The sequence below is a fragment of the Rhinolophus ferrumequinum genome, chromosome 4 (genome assembly GCF_004115265.2).
Source record: "Rhinolophus ferrumequinum isolate MPI-CBG mRhiFer1 chromosome 4, mRhiFer1_v1.p, whole genome shotgun sequence".
In the NCBI taxonomy this organism is placed as follows: domain Eukaryota; kingdom Metazoa; phylum Chordata; class Mammalia; order Chiroptera; family Rhinolophidae; genus Rhinolophus; species Rhinolophus ferrumequinum.
Genome location: NC_046287.1, coordinates 70,294,727 through 70,320,604, shown reverse-complemented (window position 1 = coordinate 70,320,604; position 25,878 = coordinate 70,294,727). Strand labels below are relative to the sequence as shown.

The window sequence follows — 25,878 nt, the reverse complement described above, 5'->3', positions numbered from 1 at the left end:
ATACTTTGTGTAGTGAACTGACAAAGTAAATATTGCCACACAATAATTTAACTGAATAGAATACTTTAAACTATCTAAATTTGAGCCTGAATTATATTTTCTTATTTTATGTAGGATTTTAGTCACTTTAATAACAGTAAAAAAGTAATAATAAAATAAAAGAATAGTAACAAAAAAATTTATAATTTAAAACAAGCATGGAAATTTGGTAGGACGTGTCATTTTAAAACAGCTATCTAAAACAAACAGTTGGCTACTTCAAAAAAATTATTTTTGTTGTTCAGTCAGTGAAAAATGCTCCTTTTATAAGTTTCACAATATTTTAAAGTAGTAGCTTTCCAAACTCCAACACCATGGCGTCCATTTGCTATGAACCTAAAGTGGAAAATAGTGAATAGCACTTATCTCAGCCATGAACAATACAAACCAACATGACCGATTGACCTTCATAATATCCTGGTCACTAGAAAAGATTCAAGTAAAATCAATTTTGTTGTTGTTGTTGTTTTGGTGTAATTAATTGCTTTGATTTGTAGTGATGGGGAGCTTTCTTTTTCTTGTATTGACTATTCTTTTTCTGTGAATTACCCATTCACATTTTTTGTCCTTTTTTTTTTTAATGAGTTATTTGTGGTTTTCTTACTGATTCGTAGAAGTTCCTTATATTTTATCAATGGTATTTGTCTATTATATTTGCTGTAAACTAGGTGTACATTTTTTTTTTGTTGTTTTTAACTTTGCTTATGGTGTCTTTTATTGAGAAAAAAATTATGTTAACAGTCAAATTTATCATTTTTTTCTTAAAGCTTTGTATATTTTTTGTCTTAAGACTTTATCCTTAAATTCCATAACAAAAATATTTTTTTGTTGACTTTAAAGTTTCTGCAAAGCCAGAGGGTTTAACTTGGTACCATACTGCAGTTTTAATTTATTTTGATTATTAATAAATTGAGTTATTTATTTATTTTTTTAGATAGTTATTTCCTATTTATGGTTCTTTTGTGAGGTGTCTCAAAGTTCTTAATCATTTTTGTTTGTTTGTTTCATTTATCTTTATCTCATTATTTTTAAGAGTCCTTTGTATATTTGGAAATCAGTCTTATGAATTATATATGTTGCATATATCTTCTTCTAGGTCAAGGTTTTGTCTTTTAGTTTGTGTCATCCTCTGTCGAGCAAAAATTCTTGATTTCTGGATATTTGATTTATCACTTTTTTCTTTACTATATGAGAAATACTTCTATAATCTGAAGTCAAAAAAATGTTCTCCTATATTGTATTCTACTCATTTTATAATATTACCCATCACATTTTTAATCCAGCTGAATTGATTTTTTGCATATGGTGATAAATACAATTTGATTTTTCCCATTATTTATTGAATAGTTACTTGTTTGCCACTTATATGCAATAGTGACTGTCATAAATCTAGGTTGCATATAAATGTAAGTAACCAATAGGTCTGGTTCTGGGGCCTTCTTTTACTCCATTGCTCTATTTCACTATCTCTATTTCACAACCACACTGAGTGAGTAACTAGAATTTTATAATAAGTTTTGTTATCTGGTCGGGAAAATATGTCACATGGATTTTGGGGGAGAATTCAGACTCCCCTTATTATTCTTGGCGCAGGACTCTTCCATATCGATTTAGAATCAGCTTATCAGTTTACATGAAAATATTATTGATCACGTTAGATTACGTTAATCTATTCAAGGTTTTTGGTAAATTAACAACTTTAGGTTAAGATCTTATTGATAGTTACATTATACTCCCCTTCTATTTAAAATTGCTTTAATGTCTTTTGTTTAAAGTTAATAATTCAATGTGTAAAGATTTCACAGAACTTTTATTAAATTTTAAGTCAAAGTAATTATCCATTTTATTATCTGTAAATTCATTTAGATTTTCTATGAAGAAAATCAAATATATGAAAAGCATGAGAATTTTGTTGTTTCTTCCCCATAGAATATGCTTTTCATTTATTGCATTTTTCCTTCCCGTACCACCATGTAGTGAGACAAGAACGATAGTACAGAACTGGAGTAGTGATTCTAGCCAAAATCACTAGTGATTCTAGTAAACCACATAGCTCTTTTGTACGTTGCTTTTCCTAAGTGAAATGTTTTAACATGGCACCAATAAGTTTGAGGATGCTGTAGGTTTTGTTGAAGATGACCTGTATCAGTGGGAAGAAATTCACTCTCATTCCTGTTTTCTAAAAGGTGATAATTATTGTTGCTTTTATTAATCATGAAAGACTCTTGAACTTCTGGAATGATTTGTCTACACTTTTTTATATGATTATATATAATGTTTTGGGCTACAATTTAAAAGAGGACAACCAACTACTGGTAAGAATGTAGAGTGACAGAAAGTTTCACACACTATTGGGGGGAGTTTAAACTATTACTCGCACCTCCACTTATAGGTACCCAAGAGAAATAAACATATATCTACAAACAGATACAAGAATGTCCACAGCAGCTTTTCATAAGAGCCAGGCAGAAAGCAGTACACACTGAGTAACTGTACTGATATGAACGTTTAGAACAAGCGAACCCAATAGTCGGTAGGAAAATGAGAACACTGATTGCCCTGGGGCAGGAGGCAATAAGTATTGACTGGGAAGGAGCATGAATGAATTATTACATTAATATGGAGAATTTATTAATTAAATGTCTGCTGTTAAACCAAATTTACATTCCTATGATAAATCCTAAACAAATGATCCTGATATGTCTTAAATTATTGTTAGTTGTGTCATGATAATATTTTCTTTAGGATTTTAGTATCTATACCCATGAATAAATGTGAGCCTTTAAATTCCTGTTTTTTATAGCCCTTGTCTTGTCTGATTTTGTGTTGAAAATATCCTTGATATTTTAGAGCATCATCTTTCCTCTTTTCCAATTCTTTATATAAGTTTTAGTTAGATTGGCATTTTATTTGAGGAATATTGTCAGTACTCATTAACAAAAACATGTGAATCTGGTACTCCCCAGTGAGATACTATCATCTATATTCAGAGAGAGAGAGAGAATGAGAGAGAGAGAGAGAGAGAGAGAGAGAGAGAGAGAGAGAGATTCATTTGTCTAACAATTTATGCTTTCTAGGAAAATATATGAGCAATTTATATTGAAAATACAGCATGTTTGCTTAACAAGTCTGTGGTGAGATCTTTGCTGAGTATATCAAGAGATTCCAGAAATATAAAGTGCAAACCTTGATTATTCTGTTGTATATTACCCATGGTTTACCAGCACAAACCCACTTATACCAAGGGTTAATGTAAACTCTAAAACATTATTTTTGTAGCTCAGAGGACTTGTATCTTTAAAGATTGTTAGTGTGGCACAGAAACAGACCACACACAGAAAATACAGGGTTACATGATAGCATAAGAGTTTTGAAGATCCCTGAACTTGCCTGGAAACTGTGGATGCTTAGACCAGTTATGATTTGCATAAAGGTTTAATGGCTTACTCTGCTTCGAATTGCTCTATAGATAATGTAAATGCATTTGGGGCAGTCACAGCTGGGAAAGTCCTGAGCATTCTTGGTGAAGAAACTTCATTGTAGAGGAACACAGAGGTTAGTCCTGGGGAAAACCAGCCATTTCTTTCAATTAATTAAAAGTAACAATACCAATCCTCTTACGGGTTGAAAACAAACACCAATAAATGGAGCTCTCTTTGTTTATCTATTGTCACACAATGAATTACAAGGCAAGTGATCACATAAAATTCACAGGAGTAATCAATTCAAACATAACTGCCTTTTAACAAATCTGTAAGAATAGAATCTTATGATTATGTTTGCCTAAATATGTTCTTGGTGGTACTTTTTCATTTAGGATTTACTAAAGGCCTCGGGTTGTATACTGCTTCTCATTCCTTTAGTGGTGATTAAAGTCATGGAGAAAATGACAAGCTTTGTAATTACAAACCTTGGATTTACTTATTATTTCCTGAAAATATATATCCTCAGAGTAAATGAAGAAAGCTCTGCTAAACTATCATATTTTTTTCTTGTAGGTGGGATTTGAAAAAGGGGTAATTTATATATCTTTCCTAGATGTATTAATAGTTCTATCAAGCCACATATTCCTTCTATTTGAAAATGATTTATTTTTCACTTATTTGCTTTGTAAAAGACATGAAAAGAATTAACACATAAAGAGCTCCCCCCAATAAATTTTAATAAAATATAAGCTCCTTGAAACTTTAAAACATATGTATGAACAAAAGGGGACATTGCATCATTTCCAGTACTGATGCATTTAAGTCTAGTTTTCTTATACAAGTCATTTATTTTTGAAATATACTTCATCTTAAAGGAAATATATTTACTCCAATGCATTTTCCATCTGTTCACCAAGTATCTTTTCCATTTTTTCTTTTTACCCCCTGAAACCTTCAGAAGTGGAAGAGAGGGCATGATTTGGCATCTGAGAGTAAATGCCTTGAGATCATTTTATAATTATGAAAAATGCTGAGTAAAAACTAAAAGCAGATTTTAATAATTTCAGAAATCTTGGCAGCTTATTCTCCAGTCTCAAATGAATAGCATGATGTTTTTCGGTTTCCACCAGAAATAACAATTTAACAATATTGTTTACCTATTTTACTAGAAAAAATTAACATTGGCTAAGCTAATAACAACAGTTTCCGTACATTCAGATCATTAGCTCAGGATATTAATAAGCTGATTTGTGTTTAAGTAGTAAAGAAATATACTAGGAAAGAGAAACTTAACATATAAATTACATGTAAATTATAAAATAGAATGATTTTTAATTTATTCATGCTCTTATTAATTCTTTCATTCTCATTCTGTTTTTAACTTACTGATCCTCAACTATAATTCAGAATCCAAGAGCAGTACTAAGTGTACAAAATTGATTATGACAAAATCCTTGAGTTCAAGACACTTATAAGTTACTACGTATGAATTAAAAGCATATTGCAAAGCAGCAAGATAAATGCTATACCAGTAATTTTCATAAGGAGCCCGGGAACCTGAGCAGAAGGTGGAAGAGCAGCAAGGACATATGCCCTACAGATCCTCTTATGGGGGGGAAAAAAGCTACTAAAATATAGTACGAGGTCAACAAATGACAATAGCTTTAAGGTTATAAACTGAAATCTCTACTCTTAGGAATTTACTGCAGCAGAATCTTATAAATTTACCCCTAGAACCATAATGTAGAAGAACCCATGTTACAATGTTTAACAAATCTCTTTTGCTATGGTTCAAGATCAAGGTCTGCATTGCTGTTTTATGTAGAGGAGTCACCTGCTGATTTTAGTCTATTTCCTTAGATAATAACTTGTTTTCAAGGAATGTCAGTGTTAGCGCTTATTTCCTAGTGGCAATTTCTTCATTGTTATTAAATCAATATATTTATAATGGTCTTCACAATAAGCAAAAGCAGCTTCATTTGGTAGTTTTAAAGTTTGTATTTTTCAATTGCATTGTGCTATTAAGCTAGTGTGGAGGCCATTGATGGAGGAGGCACAACATTTTTTATACCAATATATTTGAAAAAGATTAAACCAAAATAAAATTAAGTTTATACCTGAAGAAATGATCTAAAACTTTTATGTGAAATTACAAAAGGAAAAAAGAGATTTTGTCTGCATCGTCTTATTTTAAAAATGTGTTATGCATTTGATTTTTGAAAAGGAAAATATTCTGTTCTGCTCAGATAAGTTATGGAAAAGCTGTGGGAACATGGAAAATCAGATGGAGTCTATAAAGGAAAGCTTAGATAGAGTATCATTCAATTGCCTGAAGAAAGTGTTAGCATACATGACCTCTTCAGATAACTATATGAAGTCAACTCTAATAGAATGAATTCAAGTAGGTCATGGTTTTAGATATAGCCTTAGTTCTAGTGATCAATAAGTAAAGTGATCAGTTCTCTGCAATTCAACTGCCAATCTTGTCAAAGGTGGGAGCTGTATGTGGAGAAATGCTAAATGCCTAATAAGACCTATGCCTTTAAATATTTAATAATATACTACATTGGAGCTCACTCTCCACATTTTCATTCATGCTCTGCTGTTTGCCAGAAAGACAGAACTTGATATCGTGACTTATCTTTCCCTCAGATTCAGTTAGCAGGGAAATCAAAAAGGGGAAGGAGATGGGTCTTTGTTCTAACTCAATCTGAACTTTTATAAATAAGATCATTTTAAAAATAGTGACATTTGGTTTATCCACCTTGGCCCTTCCCTACTTTGAACGCTTTTCCATTTTTTCTTCTATTTTCTGTACTCCTATTTTCAGTTGTACCATTTTTGGAAGTATAGTTGATCCATAGAAATAGAAATGAAAACCAGTACACGTGTCCACTTGCTTAAACTAACTACCGCATTCACGTTACCCCCAGGCACTGAAGGAGCAGTATTCGGACACTCTGTTGAAACACCTCACATCAGAGCAGAACCTTTCCAAGACCTCAGGTAAGTCCTGTCTCTTATATTGTGTCATTGTTTCCATCACTGTTGATCATCCTTGATATACAAAGAACTGAAATAGAAAATGTGCTACATACTTATATAAAGAATTTACATTTCCTGCCTAGGTGGTAGATAGTCAAGTATTTGATGAAGAGCAAGAAAATGTGAGTTATTATTCTAAAAATAAACTTTCATATAGTTGCTTCTGTAATAAACGTCCAATGAATATAAAAATAAATATATCAGATAGGAGGAGTATGGAAAAAGAAAGGAAAAGGCAGTTATAGAGGAAGTTGAGAGGAGGATCGATAAAGGTAAGGATTCCAGAAAACCTGTCATAGACAATGAAATATATGGCGTGCACAGGCATAAAGAAAGGGGGAGCAGAGAATCGGAGAATGCTAGTAATGGTCAGAGAATGATATTAGACGCAAATAACAGAAACAAATATAAATAGTAATCAGAAAAAGGCAGAACTTAATTGCCCTATGATGGACTCCTCAGTCTAATATTTTCAATGGAATAAGCTGCTACCTGATATTGTGCTGTTCCTAAGAGGCACAGTTATAGGTAAAATTCTCACTACCCAGAAGATTTTGAGATAACGTTATAGGAAAATCTCCCCAGGATTATTATAGCAACTATTGATAAAAGTTGAAATATTAAAATACAGTAAGTGATCCGTGGATGTTCTTAATTTGATAAATAAGTCAAGCTTTAGGGATAAAAGATATTTTATGTAATTTATTGTGTTAATCATTTATATATATATATATATATATATATATATATATATATATATACACATTGAATCATTATATTGTGCACCTTAAACGAATGCAACGTTACATGTCAATAAAAAAGATATTTATATAATTAATTTTTGACAAGGAAATTACATTCTAAAATGCATTTGCTGTGGTATTTAAAAAGACAATATTGGTATTAAAAAAATAAATCAAATATTAAAATCATTTAAAGCTGAATCAAAGTATCAACGCAAAAGAGTCTTTGTCTTGAAAAACACAATAAAAATGTTAAGCAATAAGTAAATAAATAAATAACTAGAAACAAAAACCATTTTATTTCATAAAGGTCAGTTTCAGCCCCTCTCATTTGGATAAGTGGGAAAACTGCTCAAATTAAAATAAAAAAATAAAGTCAAACAGGTTAATGCAAAAAAGAAAAGAAAAAAAAAAAAAGCCATGCTTTAAAAAGAGTAAAATTTGCAGACTTCTATAGTTCCATGATGAAATTTCTTAAAGAACCCAATTTCTCACTAGTTGAGTAACCCAGATTCAAACCAAGTAGTTAAGTTAAAATAAAAGGAGAAGATGGCCCTGTTCATATGAACAAGGCATGTTTTACAAGACAACAACAATTATATACTCTATGGCAAAACCCCAAGGATTTAGAAGGGTTGAAGAATGTGTAAATAGTGTCTCATAATATGTTACAGTCTTCATTTATGACTCTTTTCTCAGTTAGGAATTTAACTTTTTGTTAATTAATTTATTTTATCTCTCGCCACTTAACAAGGTTATATGTTCCATTAGAATACTATCTGCACCTTTCCTGCTTATCTTCAGTGCTGTAGCAACCAGCACAGTATCTCACAAATAGTAGTGTCTGAGAAATATCCTGTAATCTGAATTACTGAAACTTAGCAAAACTGAATAATGAGGATACTACTAAATGTATACAATACAAGGAATGTGGCAACATTTGTTATTGTATTACTGAGACACATGTGACAAACAAGGATTCCAGTTGTTTTGAACTGTTTCAATAGTTATCAAAGTTGAGTGATTCATTCAATAAAAAAATTAAATTACTAAGTTCCAAAAGAAACATTTTTTAATTCTAACATTTTGCAATTACATACTCATTTTATGATTTTCGTTTAGAAAATCTATTCCCAAAAGAGGAGTAAGAACCAACTTCTATTTTAATTCCATTGCTGACATGTCTCAAAATTCATGTGTGAATGTGAATTAAATTATAATTAGTATACAGTGTTTCAAGATTTTATTTTCCAAATATTTATCAATTATTTAACCATTGAGCTAAACTAGGCATATCTGCTGGTGCTAAAAACAGATTGGCAACCCCTAAGATAAGTACTGATCTAAATTCCAAAACTGAAACAGAAACAAAGCATAGCAATGATGGGTGTATTCAATTATTCATTTGTGTACTGAAGATTAAAAGCAGAGTATCTAAAAAGATCTTCACAAGTCTTGCTGACAGTGTTATTTTTTGGGGGAATATGAAGTACTCTTAACATTTTCCCCAAAAGTAAGACCTAGTCAGACAGTCAGCTCTAATGTGTCTTTTGGAGCAAAAATTAATATAATACCCAGTTTTATTTTACTATAATATAAGACTGGGTCTTTAATATAATATAATATAATATAATATAATATAATATAATATAATACAATATAATAATATAATACCGGGTCTTATATTAATTTTTGCTCCAAAAGATTCATTAGAGCTGATTGTCCGGCTAGGTCTTATTTTCGGGGAAACAGTGTAGTTGGCAACCTAATCCTAACCAACAAGGTGTGACGGGTTGGCCCAGTAAATGTAAGGATAATTTGTGGAGTGAGTAGCCATGTTGTCTTTGATTTTGTTTCTGTCCAAAAATAAAAGTCTTTAAAAAGGAGCATTTCAAAAGTTTGTTATAGAGTATAGGTAGTGTTTTGGTGTGGAAATGTAGTAGATTTCTATAATCTATTTGTTTATTAGATGTTTGATGAGTGCTTAATATATGCCAAGTTTTGTGCTAGTTTCCATGTTCATTTTAAACCTAAACATTTAGATTTTCTTTCATTTCTTAGATAAGATGATAATGCTTTTAATTGGGACCTACGTGTTACAAGGCTAAAAGAATGTATGCTTAATGGTCAGTAAGGAGATAATGGCATATTTGACTGAAATAGTTCACATATGAATGTTCTTTCTCTTTTATTGCTTAAATTAATTTCTATGTAAATCGTTGCAATTCAATAGGGTTTCTTTAGTCTATGGTAAGAAGTGACGAAATCCATTATATAATGCCTATTACCCAAAGATTGTTTGGATCCAGGTTCCATTAACTGTTCCAAGAATAAAACAAGAATCTTGACTTGGAATCAGTAAAATTAGTTAACATTTAATGATATAATTGGCATGTTTTCATCATTTCCATTTTCGTGTGAATATAATTTAAAACCGAAATGTTGAAGTTCCCAGGCTCCAAATTACTCTCTGAAATTACATTGCTCTAATTTATATCACTCCTGTGTTCAAATAAAAGGCCCCATTTATTAAGCAATTCAGGATTTTTCACTGAGAAATTTTATCAAAAAAAGCGATGAAATACTTTGCTGGCATTTTTCTACCTATGACAAAAAAATAATAAAGTAATATTTTTCACCTCCCTCCCTCTTCCCTTCCTTTACCTTCTGTTCCCCTCCTCTCTCCTTCTCCCTTCTTGCCATCCTCTCATTCTTTCTTCTTCCCTTTTATTCTGTCATTCTATATATGTATTTATATATTTATTTAGAGTTTAATAGCAGATGAGCCTTCTGAGATGCTTGTGTTAGTTTGGAATCTTGGGAACACAAAACGACAGTTGATCTAGAGATTTGTTCGATCTAATTTGAAGCAGGAGACCATAATGGGATGAGTTAGGGAACAGAAAACAACAACAATGTAGGAAACAAAAACAATGTGATTTGCATCTGAAGAAAGCTCACTGTAGCCTGAAATGATAAGACAGTAAGATTTCTAATATGTTCAAGTCACAGTTTGCATTGATTTTTTTTTCCTTAAAACACTTTTCTGTTCAATTCTCCATTCATTCCATCATTGAAGCTGCAAATAATTAATCAGTGCCTATTATGTCTCTGGAATAAATATTTAGCAAGAATAAGATACATAATACTTAAATTCTGCTTAAGTTTACATTTGTAATTGCATCTTGTAACTTAGTGTAAAAGAAACTTGAATTCTTTTCTCAGAATGTTGAGAATTCTGCTAGAGACCTAAGCGACTCATCTTCAAATTTGAGAATTGTACACCAGCTTAAAAACAAAATATTTTTGCATCATTGGTATGTAAACACCATAAAAATAGAATGGCTTGGAAAAAAAACAGGTGGCAGGGTGACTCAGGTTCAACATTAATCCTTGTGTCTGCTATAATCCCTGGGTACCCACTATGAAAATTAGCCTGAAATTCATCACTGTGATTGCTATAATGCTTTCAAAATAAACACTTTTATATTTTATAGTTCATACTTTGAATGAATAAAACGGGAAATTATGTTCTGAATTTTCTTCTAATTTTCTGTTGAATATTACAGTTGGTGAATTCTTTATTAATTTTAATATTTTGAATAGATGAAACTGGGAGTTATTTTTTCACAGTTTGTTAATGATCTAATGTTATTTTCTCCAATATGATTAGTCAATTTATTATTATTTATTAAATAATCTAGTATTTTCCAGAACAAAATGATTGCTATATTTGTCAGATATTAATTTCTCATACTTTGTTTTAAATTGTATTGTGTTCCATTGACCCAATTTCTATTTCTAATTTCAATATGATTTTAATTAAAATAATTTTATGTCAAATTCTAATTTTAAAAGGAAAATATGCGACTTTACGTTCATTTTAAAAATCTGATAATTGTCATGCCTACTTGTCTCCTCAAAATATGTTGACACAATGTTTTAAGTATAAAGAGATTCTTTTGAGATTTTTATTGGGATTTTATTGCATATGTTTATTACTTTTTGAAATATTGTAAATCTCATGATATAGAACTATGTATGAGTTTATTTTTATCAAGGATCATCTCAAATTCTTGAATTTCCAGGTAAAGTAAATAATACCAGAAATCCTTTCAGATATCCCTGTCTCTGATATAACTGAAAAACACAGACATTAAATAATATAGCACTTATATTAATATAATAATTTAGCAACAAGTATTATATATTTTAGAAGTATCTCTACATGTCATTCATATTCTTTATTGCACATGAATAGAGTTGATGACAGTCAAACATTAGCATCAATTAACACTTTTCTTATTTAGAATCCCACAGCATATCATGTTTTACAAATTTTATAGAAGAAGTGGATAATCCTATAAGACCTGAGACCACCCCTTCTTTCCAAACATCTTATTATGAAAATTCTTAAACACATTCAATATAGAAAGCATTTTGTAATGGTCACCTATACACACCCAAGTAGATTTTTCATTATTATTTCCCATACGTCTTTAATCATATATACTGGGGATGACAAAAAAAATGTATACAAGTAGACACTTTGGTCAATGTTTCTCAAGCAGTAGTTCACTGTAATCAAAAGTGTCTGGATGCTGATGGTAACCACTTTGAGCACCTCTTGTAATTGCAGAAATCAAAGGTGAATTGTATTCATCTTTTGTTATTGGTATATATCATTGCAATTTTAATACAGTTTTCTGTTCTTAAATATGTATACTTTTTTGGCACCATATATATGTGTGTGTGTGTGTATATACACACACACACGTGTGTATGTGTTATGTGTATATATGTACTGCGTGTGTGTGTGTGAATAGTATTTCTCTGTCTATGGGTTGTATATTCATTTTATCGATGGTAATTTTGAAAGGCAACATTTCATCTTGAAGACATCTAATTTATTTTTTCAAATATTTACTAGTTATTGCTTTTTTGTGGTCTAAGAAAGTTTGCCTGCTCTCAAGTCACAAGGATATTTTCTCTTAAAAGCCGATTTTTTTTTTTTTAGCTTTTATTATACTTTTGATAACAGTGTATGGTATAGGTTGAGGTTCATTTTGTCCATATAGAGATCAGTTATTCCATCACCATTTGTTGAAAAGACTTTCCTTTTTCTCATTGGATCACTGCCTTTGTCAAATATCGATGACTATATGTGTAAAAGTCAATTTCTGTAGTCTCTATTTTATTCTATTGTTTGATTTGTTAGTCCACTGTCCTAATTACAATGGCATTGCAATAAGTTTTAAGTTCTCCAACATTGTTATTCTTTTTCATAATTGCTTTGGATATTCCAAGGTATTTACTACCAACTCCATAATCCTGAGAAAATGACTACAATAAAAGTCAAGTGTTACCTAGGTAAAATGCGGGTAATTAAAGTGTCCCTTTCTTAGTGGGATGATTAAGAGATATCTGTGCAAAGTTTTTTAAGTATAGACTAAGTTTCCAGTATTAATGTTAGCTTTTAGTATATTATTATAATTATATAACTAACTCACTAATAAAAAAGGGAAAATCTAATGATGTTTTGCAATGGCTACAATATTCTATTTTTAATGTACTCTATGATTTTGTGTATTAGGTAACTGAGCCCCAGAGATGTTAACTGGATTTAAAATTTTAAGTAGAACTCATGTAGAACCTATGAGCTTCTTACTCAAATCCTATATTTAATTCTTTCAGTAGGTAGATGTAACTCTTGAGCATAGTAATTAAGTTTCGGTGAATTAATACCTCAAGTTCCTAAATTACTTCTTATAAATAACTTCCATTACTTTATAGTACACAGTAACACTTTCAAAATCAGTAATGCTTTTCTATTATTCTGAAATTTGTAATATAGCTTTCTAGAAAGAAGCACTCAGCCTCTAGTAAATGCCTGGGAAAATATTTTATTAAATAGTCAATGAAATATATTAATTCACAATCATCAAACCAGATTATTTTGATAATCTGGTAGGGCTAGTAAAATATAATGCCTACTTTTATTTCATATTTTTAAGATTTTGTATCTAAATCTTTTTTGTTTAATACTGGTCTTAGATACATCATATCATAATCATATGCCTACCTAATTTCAAAGCTTTTTAAAAAACTTGAATGTGCTTAAATGAGAATATTACTTTCTTATTGTCAGACTTCTTGGAGCTTAACACTTGTTTAGGTGGACCTGCAGAGCAATATTTGCACAACACTGGTGGTGAAATGCCCTTTTTCCCTACTTAGCATGTGATAAACCTAGAGACCATGAATAGCTCTAGATAGTTAATATGTGTACATATGCGTAAATGAAAGTGTACATGTAATTACAGCTGTTGATATTAGATGATTCAGCTATAACATATGCATCTGTAAACGATCACTATGAATTTATGTTATTCACAATAGCATAAATTTGAAGTTTTCAGTTCTTCGTATATGTTGTCGTTCTATTATAATATTTAGTCCACAAAAAGAGTTTATTTGCTTATGCTAAATAATCAGGCTAGTGTGTAAAAATAGTTTGCAAGCTTACTTTAATTTTCATGTTCATAAGAAAAATTTAACTACCACAACTGTTTATTTGAAAATAGAATTATGAAATCCTCCAAATATTCTAATAAAGTTTTATTGCATAATCTTTAACTGCAGACTCTCCATAATTAATTTTAAGTCTAGAATGTATTACTTATCCTAATGTTGGATGCTATTGAAAATATAGTGCTATGCTTTAAAAACTGTATTACTTCTTAATGGATACTACATTTAATTTTTATCAAGATTAGTAAAATATACAGTTGAAACTGTTTAATTCAGTCTTAATCACTTTAGAACTTGAAGATTTAGTAAACCTGTAAAATTGCTACCAGCTTTTCAATGTTTTCAAGTACCCTTTGATAAGTTTTATTTACATATATAATACACATATTTAATAATTCACATGCACATATAACATAAAAAGTATATATATTGTCTTAGCTCACAAAATTAGCTCCACAAGAAATGAAAATATTCTTCTCGTAAAAGTTAATTTACATGTTTGGCCTCCATTGCACTGAATATCTGAAAGGAAGCCCCAGTCTGTTTAGTTCTGTTCTTTTCCCTTGGGGTTGCATCATTGTACCAAGGGGCTTACATTGTTCCAAGGCATTTAGAGGTGACATTTGGTCATTAGTGGCCTCGTGAGCCAACCTGGCATTCGCAAAGAGCCTCACATTCTTCTCTCCACTTAGTTTTAATTCACCGCAGGTCACTCCTCTCTCCTTTGAGAATCTTTTTTTGTTTGTTTGCTTTTAATTTATTGCTGTGACAACTGTCAACAAAATTACATAGGCTTCAAGTATACAATTCTATAGTACGTTATCTATATATTGCATTGTGAGTTCACCACCCAGAGTCAGTTCTCCTTCCATCACCATATATTTGATCCTGTTGACCCTCATCTACCATCCCCCCACCCCCTTACCCTCTGGTAACCACTAAGTTCTTGCCTGTCTATGAGTTTTTGTTTCTTTACTTGCTTGTCTTGTTCCTTTTTTGCTTTCAGTTTTGTATCCCACATATGAGTGAAGTCATATGGTTCTCAACTGTTTTCTGTTTGATTTATTTCACTTAGCATAATAATTTCAAGATCCATCCATGTTATCACAAATGGCAGCATTTCATCATTTCTTATGGCAGAATAGTATTCCAATGTGTATATGTGCCACATCCCTTGCCCTCAATTATCCCAAGACATCACTACTTTCCTTATACTTCTAACACCTAGAGAATAAAGGTCCCACAACCTAGGACTTGGCCTCAGGTAGCAGAACACAGAACCATTTAAGACTAATTCTGTTGATTTCCCTCCAAAGCTTCTCTATCCCGTGAATCAAGAAAATAGTTTTCCAAAAAGTAGAAATAAAGAACAAGTTCTCACTCATTTTGGTTTTCTTCTGTTTTTGTTTATAATGTTTTCTGTTTATGCATTTTCAACACGTTAAGTGGCAAACATTTTATTCAACTTAAAATATCTGTAAGATTAGGAAACTCAAAGCATCTTTATCAGCTTCTCTGCTCTTTCATACAATGTTTGTGGCAAAGGATACTCTGTAGTGAATGGGGAGGTGGTAAGGGGAGCAAGGAAATAGGACAGAGGTGGATATTCCATTAGTATTTCAAAATACTATTCTACACATACTTATTTCCTTTTATTGTTTAAGAAATTTATTATAATCCTATCAGAAAACATTATAGAGATGATAAAATTGAGGCTTATTGATTCTGGCTAACTTTCCTGAATTCAGGTCCAGCCAAATCTCAATTTTACCACTTCTTTGAAGGGAGAATCCTCTAAGTAAGTGTTATCAAAGCACTCTACTCTATGGCTACATTGGCAGTGGATATCTGAGGTCTAAAATGAAGATGAATATAATAAAAATTTTCAGATTAAATAATTAATAAAGATGAGAATGGAATAACCCAAGAGCGATGAAATATTTAACATATATTTAATGCTCTAATCCCAAATGTCAAACATAGTAGAACTATAGCACAAAAGTGTACATGTATAAAATGGATATTTTACTATTAACTATATGAGTAAAACCCCAACACTTTTATCATCAGAAATAAAATATATTAGTTACTTGATAAAGTAAGTATGCTTTTTGTCCCACTTATAAATTCACTGAGTTGTGTTTCTGTGAATGTCAGATACATAGTCTGTTTTAGAACTTTAATCTATCCTTTTTTTTAATTAAAGTTTATTGGGGTAACAATTATTAGCAAAGTTACATAGGATTCAGGTGTAAATTCTATAACACATCACTATATATCACATTGTGTGTTCACCACCCAGAGTCACTTCTCTTTCCATCACCATATATTTGATCCCTTTTACCCTCATCTACCACCTCCCTCCCCCTTAATCTATTCTAATTAAGTCCTTTACTGACTTCTGTTTGAATGGTTCAATAATACCCAAACTGAAACTAAATAATTACATTTCATATTATGGATAATTAATAAATGGAATATTATTCAATGTGATGTAGATTTGGAGGTGTATCAGGGTAAATCAATTAAAAATACACATTTAACAATCAGATTTTGAAAATTAGATACTGTGTGCAAAGTATAAGGATTATGAGTGAAAAAAATTGTGATTTTTTTCATTTCAAGTTTTCAAATATTCCGTGAAATTTTGTGATGTTTGTTTAAAAACAAGAAAAATGCAGAGATTTCTTTAAAATATGTATACTCAAAACCTTACCCCTCCAGGGATTTTAAGAAGATGTCCAAGAGGCCCACAGTTGGTTTTGTGAGTGAAAAAAAAGGAAAAAAAAAAAAGAAAGTAAAACATTTGAGAGTGTTCAAATCAGTTATTCTAAATGCTGGCTCTAGTCCTTCCATATCACTTTTAAGTCAAGTTCAACTTCACTACTGAGAGAAGGCTGATATCCAGAGATCAAACTGATGTGGTTATGTCTGCACAACAGCCCTGGATTTATTGCCTCCGAGAAAACTTGTTGCTCTGGATGATGATTCATGTGAGCCTGAGAGCTCTTGTCCTGAAGCCGTGTGGTCAAGGGTAACACAGGCAGTTGCTACCCCAGAGCAGAGCACTTATATAAAAAGACCAACTCAGAGATTCTACCTCTTCTCATACTAGCGCTTTTATGATTATATTCTACTTTCTTCTCTGGCTCTTTTCTCATTTTATTTTTGAAGATATTTTTTTTTTCTTACGTCTGATCTTATTTATTTGTTACTTTTTAAAAATCTCATTTTTGACTAGACTCAGAGGTAGAAGCTCTCAGAGAGGGCAGCCTGCATCTCTTGGCAATTTGTTTCTGGAGTTTTTCTTTGGCCTCCTTCATATTCTTGGCCAAAAATTTAGCATATTCTGCAGCCTCTTCCTTATTTTTCTTAGTACGCTGTTTCTTCAGAGCAATACGCTGACATCTGTGTTACAGGACGTGTGGAGTAACAGGACTCTGAATCTTGGGTGTTTTGGTCCTAGTTTCTTACCTTCTTTGTTTAGGGGCTTTCTCACAACATACTGGTGGACATCATCTTCTTTAGAGATACTGAGAAGTTTGCGATTCTATTAGCACCTTTGGGCCCCCAGCAAGGAGGCACAGCTTTATCAGTGAGACCAGGAATATCTCTCTCCCCTTTTTTCATGACGACCAAGTTGAGAACATTCAGACAAGGCACCCATAATGCAACCCCAAACAGATTTTTGCTTTCTCCTCCAGTTCTCCTTGGTCTATCACAGGAATGCCCCTCACTCAGGAGCAGGCGGACAGGGCCATGGGTCAAGACACCCCGCTTCCTGGGGAAACCTTGTTTGTCATTCCCACCACTGATTCGGACCACATACCCCTTCCATTCTTCACCCAGAGCATCAGCAGCAACTTCCGTGGGCACATGCTTCTCATAAAATATACGAAGTTTGCATTCATCTTCCACTCCAATGAGTTTCTGGCAGCCAGTGGCTGGGAAAGAAATGTTCAGCTTCATCCTGAAGCAGCCGACGGCCTCGGAGTCTCCACAAGAAAGAGCTTGAAGATAATTTTGAAACTACCTCCCAGCTGTCATTTTTGCAGACACATTATCAAAATATGTTTTTTCTCTCAAAATTTATATAATTAAACTTTAATCACATTTGTGCTGTGTATCACCCCTCATTTAATTTTTCTTCCTCAGACTAATGTCATTAATTGTGTGGACATTTTCTTTAGCCAGTAGAGGTCAGTTGATGTAGGAAATGCCTTAATTCTTCATTTTACTTAATTTCTAGAAGTGTAAAGAGTACTTTGAAATTTTTCAAGTTTACAAAATTACTACTTCGCACATCTAGAAGTTTGCAATATTCATGATTTTCATTTAAGCTCTCTCATCTCCACAAGATAGAGACTCTTTATTGAGAGATACATGCTCAGTTTGTAGAAATATTTTTATAAAACTCCATCATTAATATTGAAAGTATATAAGATTTAAGCAAGAAAACTTATCATGATCTACTTTTCATGTGCATCATAAAAGGAAACAACATAGGACTCAGTAAATCATTATACAAATGAGATATAATTGATGTCAACAAATAGAGTTTCATAAAGTGTAAAAAGATAAATAATGCAGAAATCATTCTAAAAACTCATTTAGGCCTTTTTTGAAATAGCAAGGAATTTTATTTATTTATATCCACCTGCTTCTTTGGTTTTAGGTGATTACTGTTATCTTTTAGTGCATCACGTATGTGTGTGTGCTTTTTTTATTTTTTTTTAATTTTTTTACTATTAAAGGTTGTTTTGTTTTTCTCTTAGGCTTGAATCACCAACCAGGTCCTTGATAATGGAGGCTCCTCGAGGGGTCCAGGTGAGTGCAGCTGCAGGGGATTTCAAGGCCACCTGCAGGAAGGAGCTCCATTTGCAGTCTACAGAGGGGGAGGTGAGTTCCTCTGGGTAGAGACTGACCTTTACTGCCAAGGGTCGTTCCTCTCAAAGTACATGCATATGGTCCAGGTGAGACATAAAGAACTGCTTCATAAGAGAGCTTAAATTATGAAAATATTAATACTTCTTTTCAAATATGAAATTTGGTAAACCTAATGTTAAGTTCTTAAGTTGAAGCTCTATTTATTTTCTATTGAAAGACATTCATTCATATGCCAATTATAAATGGGGCATATACACTCCTGTAGTTTCAAAATTGGCAGATAAACAAGATAAATATCAAGATAATATGAAGAATGAAGGTAATCTTTATTTTCTTTATTCTACTTTGGTCTTAAAACATTCTCTCAGAAAAGCACCTTGAATGTTTGTTTGTTCCTGTAAAGATAGGGCCTATTTTTTAAAAATAAAAACAAATCAAAAGTTTTCTAGTTACTCCTATTGTTACTGCCAAGATAGACATGCTCAATAGCTTTCTTTCATGTCACATTATTTGCCCCAAAAATCTCCTTTAAGTCTGTTGTCAATCCCTTAAAGATCATCTGCTTTTTTTCACTTCCTGCTCTAAAGAATCCTTTGCATTGAGTCTTCTACTCTTTCACTCCAAGCACACATTTATTTCATTTACATTACTTGCTGTATACATTGTGATTGTTGTGTCTGATAAATCACATTTTGGTCAATTCTGAAAATTAGTCAGCATTATGTCTTTAGATATTATCTCTCCCCATTTTCTCTGTGACCTTTTTCTACAACTCTGAAGAAATACTAAGTCTATTCATTCTCATACTCTCCGGAGCTCTTAAACTCTCCTTCTTACTTTCTATTTCTTTGTCTCCCTGTGCCTCACTCTTCTTATTTATTCAGATCTACATGTCCAGGTTCCTGTTCAGTATCTAATCTCTTATTTAATCCCTACATTGAGCTCTTAATTTTAGTAATTATGTTGTTCATTTCTAGGATTTTCATCTGTCGTTGTTTTTCAAGTCTGCCTGGACATCTTGGTAGTTGCTCTTTCATTCGCTTTTTTGTTTTTATTTCTACCTTAATTATTACAAAGCCTTATACATAAAACATATTCTATTCTATACAATTTGACTATAATTCCTAAAATCTCTGAAGGTCTAAATCTGTTGGATTGCTGTTTCTCCCAACTAATTCCCTTAGTATTTTCTTCCTTATTATGCTTATTTATTTTTTTATTATGAACTTACAAAGTGCAACTTGAGAAAAAAAGAATGGAAGGATAATTTGAGAGAGATGCTCTGGAGCATTCTATACATCTTTAGATGAAAAGATGAGAGGATACATTAATTGAGTCAAAAAGAGGATGTTCCTTTTTACCTTTACCTTTATGCCATTATCTCAATTCTTGAGTTGAGATAAATTTTAATTATATATTTTGCTTCCCTTTTGTACACAAAGTTATTGACAGGACCATATTAACATCTTAGTGAATTTTACAATTAAATTATTTAGAAATATGTTTTATAATATTTTATATCCATGTTATATAGTAAATATGTCCATGTTACATTTTAGGATGACTTTCCTCTACAGTTACAAACTACAGTCCTTTGCTTACCACATCAAGACAGAAATCCTTCAAAATATCTCACGTCTCTTCTTAACAGTTGCTTTTATCATGCTAACCATTTTATTCAAATTATTCATAGTGAATCATCTCATAATAAATATTAGTGGTTATTATCTTCTGTGCCACTCCTATTTATGAACCACTTTACTTATGTTATTTTCATTCATAGTATCAACAGAATCCTTGGATTCAGTTACAGATCAGCATTTAATTGTGAATTGAATATTATGCTTTAAAGAAATCATCATTATGTTATAAATAAATCATAGCAAGAGGTTTTCAGATGTGGTCTATTTTTATATTAATGAAACAAAGGTATAGAAAAGCACAGCATTTTATATTAGAATAAATAGCGTGCAATTTTCCTACAAAGAAGTGTGAAATGATGCAAAATGTTTCTCTTTGTTTTATTGACTATGCCACAGAAAGACAGATTGATCATTTACTAAACAATATAGAAAGATGCAAAGTCCCTACCTTTATATTGTTTTTAAACTAATTGTAATCAAAACAAGCATAGTATTGAGACAACAAAAATTATAGATAAAATGTGTAAGCATTAAATTGCACACAAAATCCCGCACTGCAGAAGATTCAGTTATTTCAGACATAGTGTTAGAGGAATTTCAAATTCAGCTCTGAAGACAACATGAATCATAATTGTAAGAACATTGAAAGTGTTATAATAGCATATGCAATGCAGTAACATAATAACATATCTTACAAGATCACCGATGAAGAAGAAAACAATTTTGGGTTTTTTTGCAAATTGATTAAGATTGTCTCTTACAGTGATAGGTCTGATTTCAACATGTAAGTATGGGATAAATTAATTCTTGGTGGAAAGAAGACAATAGGCCATGAGTTAAAACCTCAGAGGTGTAATTCTGAATACCAGGAAGAGTTTCAAAAACAAATGGATTATATAGTTTATAGGGCAATGTAAGATAGAAATATCAATTTTAGAAGTTGGAAAATTAATAGTATTATAGTAACTGCATTAGCAGAAAGAAATAGAACTAGATAAGGGCAAACCTGTCCATGCTTCAGAAGCCTGGAGAGGCTGAGCAATGTTGGGTTGGAAAAAAATCAATATATATTGCCCCTTTTTACCTCCTGACTTATTTTCTATCTCAAGCAAAAAAATATATAATTTTCTCTTTTTAAAGACCCCATTCATTTTAATTTATCTATTAATAAAATCGACCTCCCTTATACGTGTGAGGCTACAGTCTGGATTGCAGAAATTTATGGAATTAAGTATTGTCATACACCTAAATATTGTCTAGAGCAACCCCTAAATGGATAGGAGAGCTGGAGGGCACTTCTATAGCTAAGCTGAAGCAGGCCACACAACATAAAGTTCAAGGCTAATGCCGTTGATAAGGCCTCCACATCTGTGCTTGATTTCTAAGGCTGCCACTTGCATGCCCTACCTGTATAAAAACAGCTACCCTTTGCATTTACTCATTCAGGCAACACCAACAGAAAGACAGTCAGCTTCAAATTATAAAAGCCAGTGATATGTCATGGTGTCAGCAAGCTTCTGCAAACCACCAGGGTTAACGAGTAAAATTTATTTGCTTGCTAATAAATGAACCATTCACATTATCTTATAATCATTTGATCAATACCATATCAGCCTCCTTATTCACATGTTCTTTATCTTTCCATGTCCCACTCTTTATTGTCTACGTCTCAAGATTTCTTGGAAAAAATACCAGCACCTAACATTTCTTCAGAGTGAACTCACCTCCAACTAGGCAGACCTAAACTTCACAGTCCCAGAGCTTGACCCTATACTATTCTTTTTGGCATTTTTAAAGGTTGAGAATGTATGCTGTCTGCAAGCATGCTTGCTCCTAAAAAGAAGTGAGGAAAGGGAGATGAGCTCTGCAAGCCCAGTTCCTCTCAGACTCAAGTTAGAAGAGTCATCCCTCCTTCCCTGTGGAGAAATAAGTGACAGTGCAGAGTGTGTTACAATGTGTTACGTGCATTGATGTCCCTCAACATGGAAACAGAGTCCGAAGAAGTGAGGCCCAGCATCTATACGCAAAAAAATGTAGTGTCATTTTCTTTTGCTTGCTTTGTGCATTTCTAAATTTTATATCAGATAAACAAATCTTATTAAAATAGAATAGAAGCCTATTTTTTTCTCTTTACTTTCCTGTCACTCAACATAGGAGTAATCATGGTGTAATACTTTTTAACATTTGTCACCTACAAACAAAAATTTCAATGATGCTTTCTTAACTTCAAGTACTGTTAGTAAATTCAGTCATTCATTTTCTTATAATCTATTTGTTTATTCAACAGCTATTTGTATTATATGGAAGCTGTATGTACAGGCTCAAACACTGTGAATAAAATTCAGGTGTGGTTCCACCTTCAAGGAGGACATAGGTTAGTAAGAAAGAAGATATAAATATTACTATAAAATAACATATTAAGTGATCAGCAAAATCAGATATGAAAAACAATAAAGTGCTATGGGAGAACCAAATAGAGTCTTTCCATTTTGGAGCATCAAGGAAAGGTCTATAGAGAATGAAATGGATGAACTGGATTTTGGTGGAGGCTAACATTTTTACCCAACACATGTTCAAAGTGAAGGAAGAGCATTATTCCACACAATATGCAATTGCATAATTCTATGCACTGTTCTATATCTGTGAACCAAAGAGAGATCTTACTTTTAAGTAAGAGAAACAGACAATAAGTGAATAAATACAATTAATATTAGGAAGCGATTGTTACTATAGGGAAGTAAAACTGTCAAAGATAAATTAATGAATGGATTAGTGTTATTTTAGTAACATAGTTAGGAAAGTCCTTTCAGAGAACATGACCTTTAGTAGAGATTTGAGCAAACATGCTCACATCGAAATTAATCTAAAATATACATGTCCATAGTATATGAATCCTCTTTCTGGTTCATTCGAGTATGCAATTGGTTCCTGTGTTTCAAAATCTAAAAAGTATAAAAAAGGGGAACAATGGAAATCTCTTCCCACGGCTGTTCTCTAACCACATAGTTAATATCTATTCCCTCTTGTAAATATCTGGAGAAAAGTATTTCAGGCTAAAGAAGTAGGGACTAAAAAAGTCCTGAAGCAAAAGTTCTTTTGGCATATTTGAGAAAATGCAATAGCTGGAGCAAGAAGAATATAGAAAATGATGTTAGAGAGATAGGCCAGATCACATAGGGCTTGTGGGCTGTGGAAAGAATTGAGATTCACGTTAACAGTGATGGCATGGTATTAGAGAATATTGAACACTGGAGTGGCATGATTTGATTTGCATTTCTTAAAACTTTAGCAGTATGTAAAACAGACTATAAGAGGATAAGAATGGCAGCTGGGTAGGCTAGTTAGAGGGGTATTACATGAGTCCTAGTAAGAAATTAATAAGATTTGGATGAGGGCAAACATGTAGAAAATGGTGTATTCTCTGATTCTCCTGTCAATTCATAGATGCTTTTAGGCAGCAATTAGCTACATAACTCTAGAATGAAGGAATAGCTAGAGAGAGTTGTTTCTTCACTCATTCAAATTCATGATCCAATGTTTCTTTCTTTGAAACTTTCCCCATGCATGTCAAAGCCACGCGATCACTTTCCCTGAAAGTGTTGAGTCCATGATTTGGAGTCAGTGAAATACTTTTGCAAGGTAGAAGATCCGGCGAAGTAGGTGTTGAGTACAAGTAATATGTTTCACGGAGACTTTAAACCTGATTATATCTATAATTATTTGTTACTAATCCTGCTGATTATCTGTCTAGTCAATCTTTTTTAGACTGTCAACGTAATTTTATAAGTATTTTAAAGATTTAGGTCAGAGAGTCATTTTTTTTAAATTAAGTTCTCATCACTTCAGTAATGTCATGTCCATGAATATCCTCCTCCCCCATGCATGCCATTGCAGACGTGTGGAAGCTTCCTTTTTGTGGTCCATTACTGTAGAAGCTTTGGAGTTCTCTGTGCATTCTATGGAATAGGCATGCTTAAGTTAAATTGAGAGACTGTCAAACTCATTAATTTTCTGGGGTGTTTGAATAAGTGGGTTGGCCTATTAAACAGATTGTACAATATTGCTTTTCAGACTGAGTGCTTTCCGTCAGAATGCACCAAGTCTCAAAGGAGAAGATAGCTATAGAGTTTGGGGGCTACACCGTAGGAATGTCATTTGTTTGTTCAACAAAGCATGGCAGCTAAACCAATAAAATTGTTTGTTGTGTAGTCTTTCTTATTAGACCATGTTGTAAAGCCCTGAGGAATATAGACTGCTAAAATGAATTCAAATGTAATTTTTCCCCTTAGATATTTTTGAATGCGGATACAATTCGGCTGGGAAATCTGCCGACCGGCTCTTTCTCATCTTCACCCAGCTCCTCAAATGCTCAACAGACAGTGTATGAATTGTGTGTCTGCCCCAATGGCAAACTTTACCTTTCTCCAGCAGGAGTAGGTTCCACTTGTCAGTCCAGTAGCAACATCTGCTTATGGAGCTGAAGTGACTGATTTCTCCTCACACCAGAATAGCCTTTTGTTCCTGTCCGTCTGCTTCACAGTTCTGCTCGGTTTCCCTTGTGATCAATCAGTCCAGAGCTTCTTCAAATGGTCCACAGAGCAACTTCTTCCAGCCTAAGCAGGGATTTGCTGACACCTTCTCTTGTGATTTCCTGTACCGCTCCACACACTGTGTGAGTGACACAACTGTGGAAAAATCATCTTCAGCAGGAAAACTGGATCATAACTTTTGCTCAAAAGGGAGAATAACATAGGTGCCTTTGCTACATGAAGTGAAGCACACAGTTTTAGATTTTTGCAGGACCTGGAAATGAACTGCACATATATACATGACATAGATGAAATTCCCAGTATCCAATGGCGAGATGAAATGGTTAACCCTGTAAGAAAACTAATTCTACAGTCTGAAAGCACAATTTTCCATTCGTCTTTTTTGGATGTAAACTTTTTTCCCCGAATTTTAAAATTTTAAAGCATTACGTAATGCTTGCTTTACTAAAAATTAAATTCAATACATGGTTTTTAACAAAACAAAACAAGACAGAATCCCACCCTGAGTTTGATTTGTTTCTTTAAATTCAATGTGTTGTTACTCTTTGTCTACTAAGTCTAGAATTTTGTACATTAGGTAATTTTGAAAGCACTCAGCAATATAATCTTTACAGAATTAACAAAATGCCATTATACTATCATTTGTCAGATCTGAATGGCCTTATATAGTATTTACTTGGCTATTGCATGTGACGTATTTACTTTTAACAAAACATCTAATTTACTGCAATATAAGGTAGGTTTAAGAGGGACATACAGATGGTGTGGAATCCACATACTCTTCTTTACACCTAGGTTCTAATAGTACAATTTTTGTTTGCTCCATCACTTTATACTTGACTCTGACTGCTAAATTTCAGACATCTTCTAAATAAATAAATACTAATGTGATACATAATGCTGAGAATGGATTCACTTTCCATTGGAATATCTTCTTCAGAATTATATCTATGTATTTTTAATTGGAGGTTAAGATTTAAGGACGGTAGAAATTAAATTAAAAATTCCTGCTTAA

General features: G+C 32.4%; 1 protein-coding gene and 1 pseudogene across 1 annotated transcript in view; one reads left to right on the top strand and one right to left on the bottom strand.

The window, feature by feature from the left end:
* The window catches only part of SGCZ (sarcoglycan zeta), a 797,227-nt gene extending 771,858 nt beyond the window's left edge, over window positions 1-25,369 (top strand). Inside the window, exons 6-8 of the mRNA XM_033104564.1 lie at window positions 6,398-6,470; window positions 18,559-18,682; window positions 24,603-25,369. Of these exons, the coding sequence (XP_032960455.1) occupies window positions 6,398-6,470; window positions 18,559-18,682; window positions 24,603-24,794 (389 nt within the window). The 3' untranslated portion in view covers window positions 24,795-25,369. The remainder of the gene's footprint in view (window positions 1-6,397; window positions 6,471-18,558; window positions 18,683-24,602) is intronic.
* On the bottom strand, window positions 17,011-17,752 carry LOC117021439 (40S ribosomal protein S6-like; annotated as a pseudogene).
* Window positions 25,370-25,878: the final 509 nt, after the last annotated feature.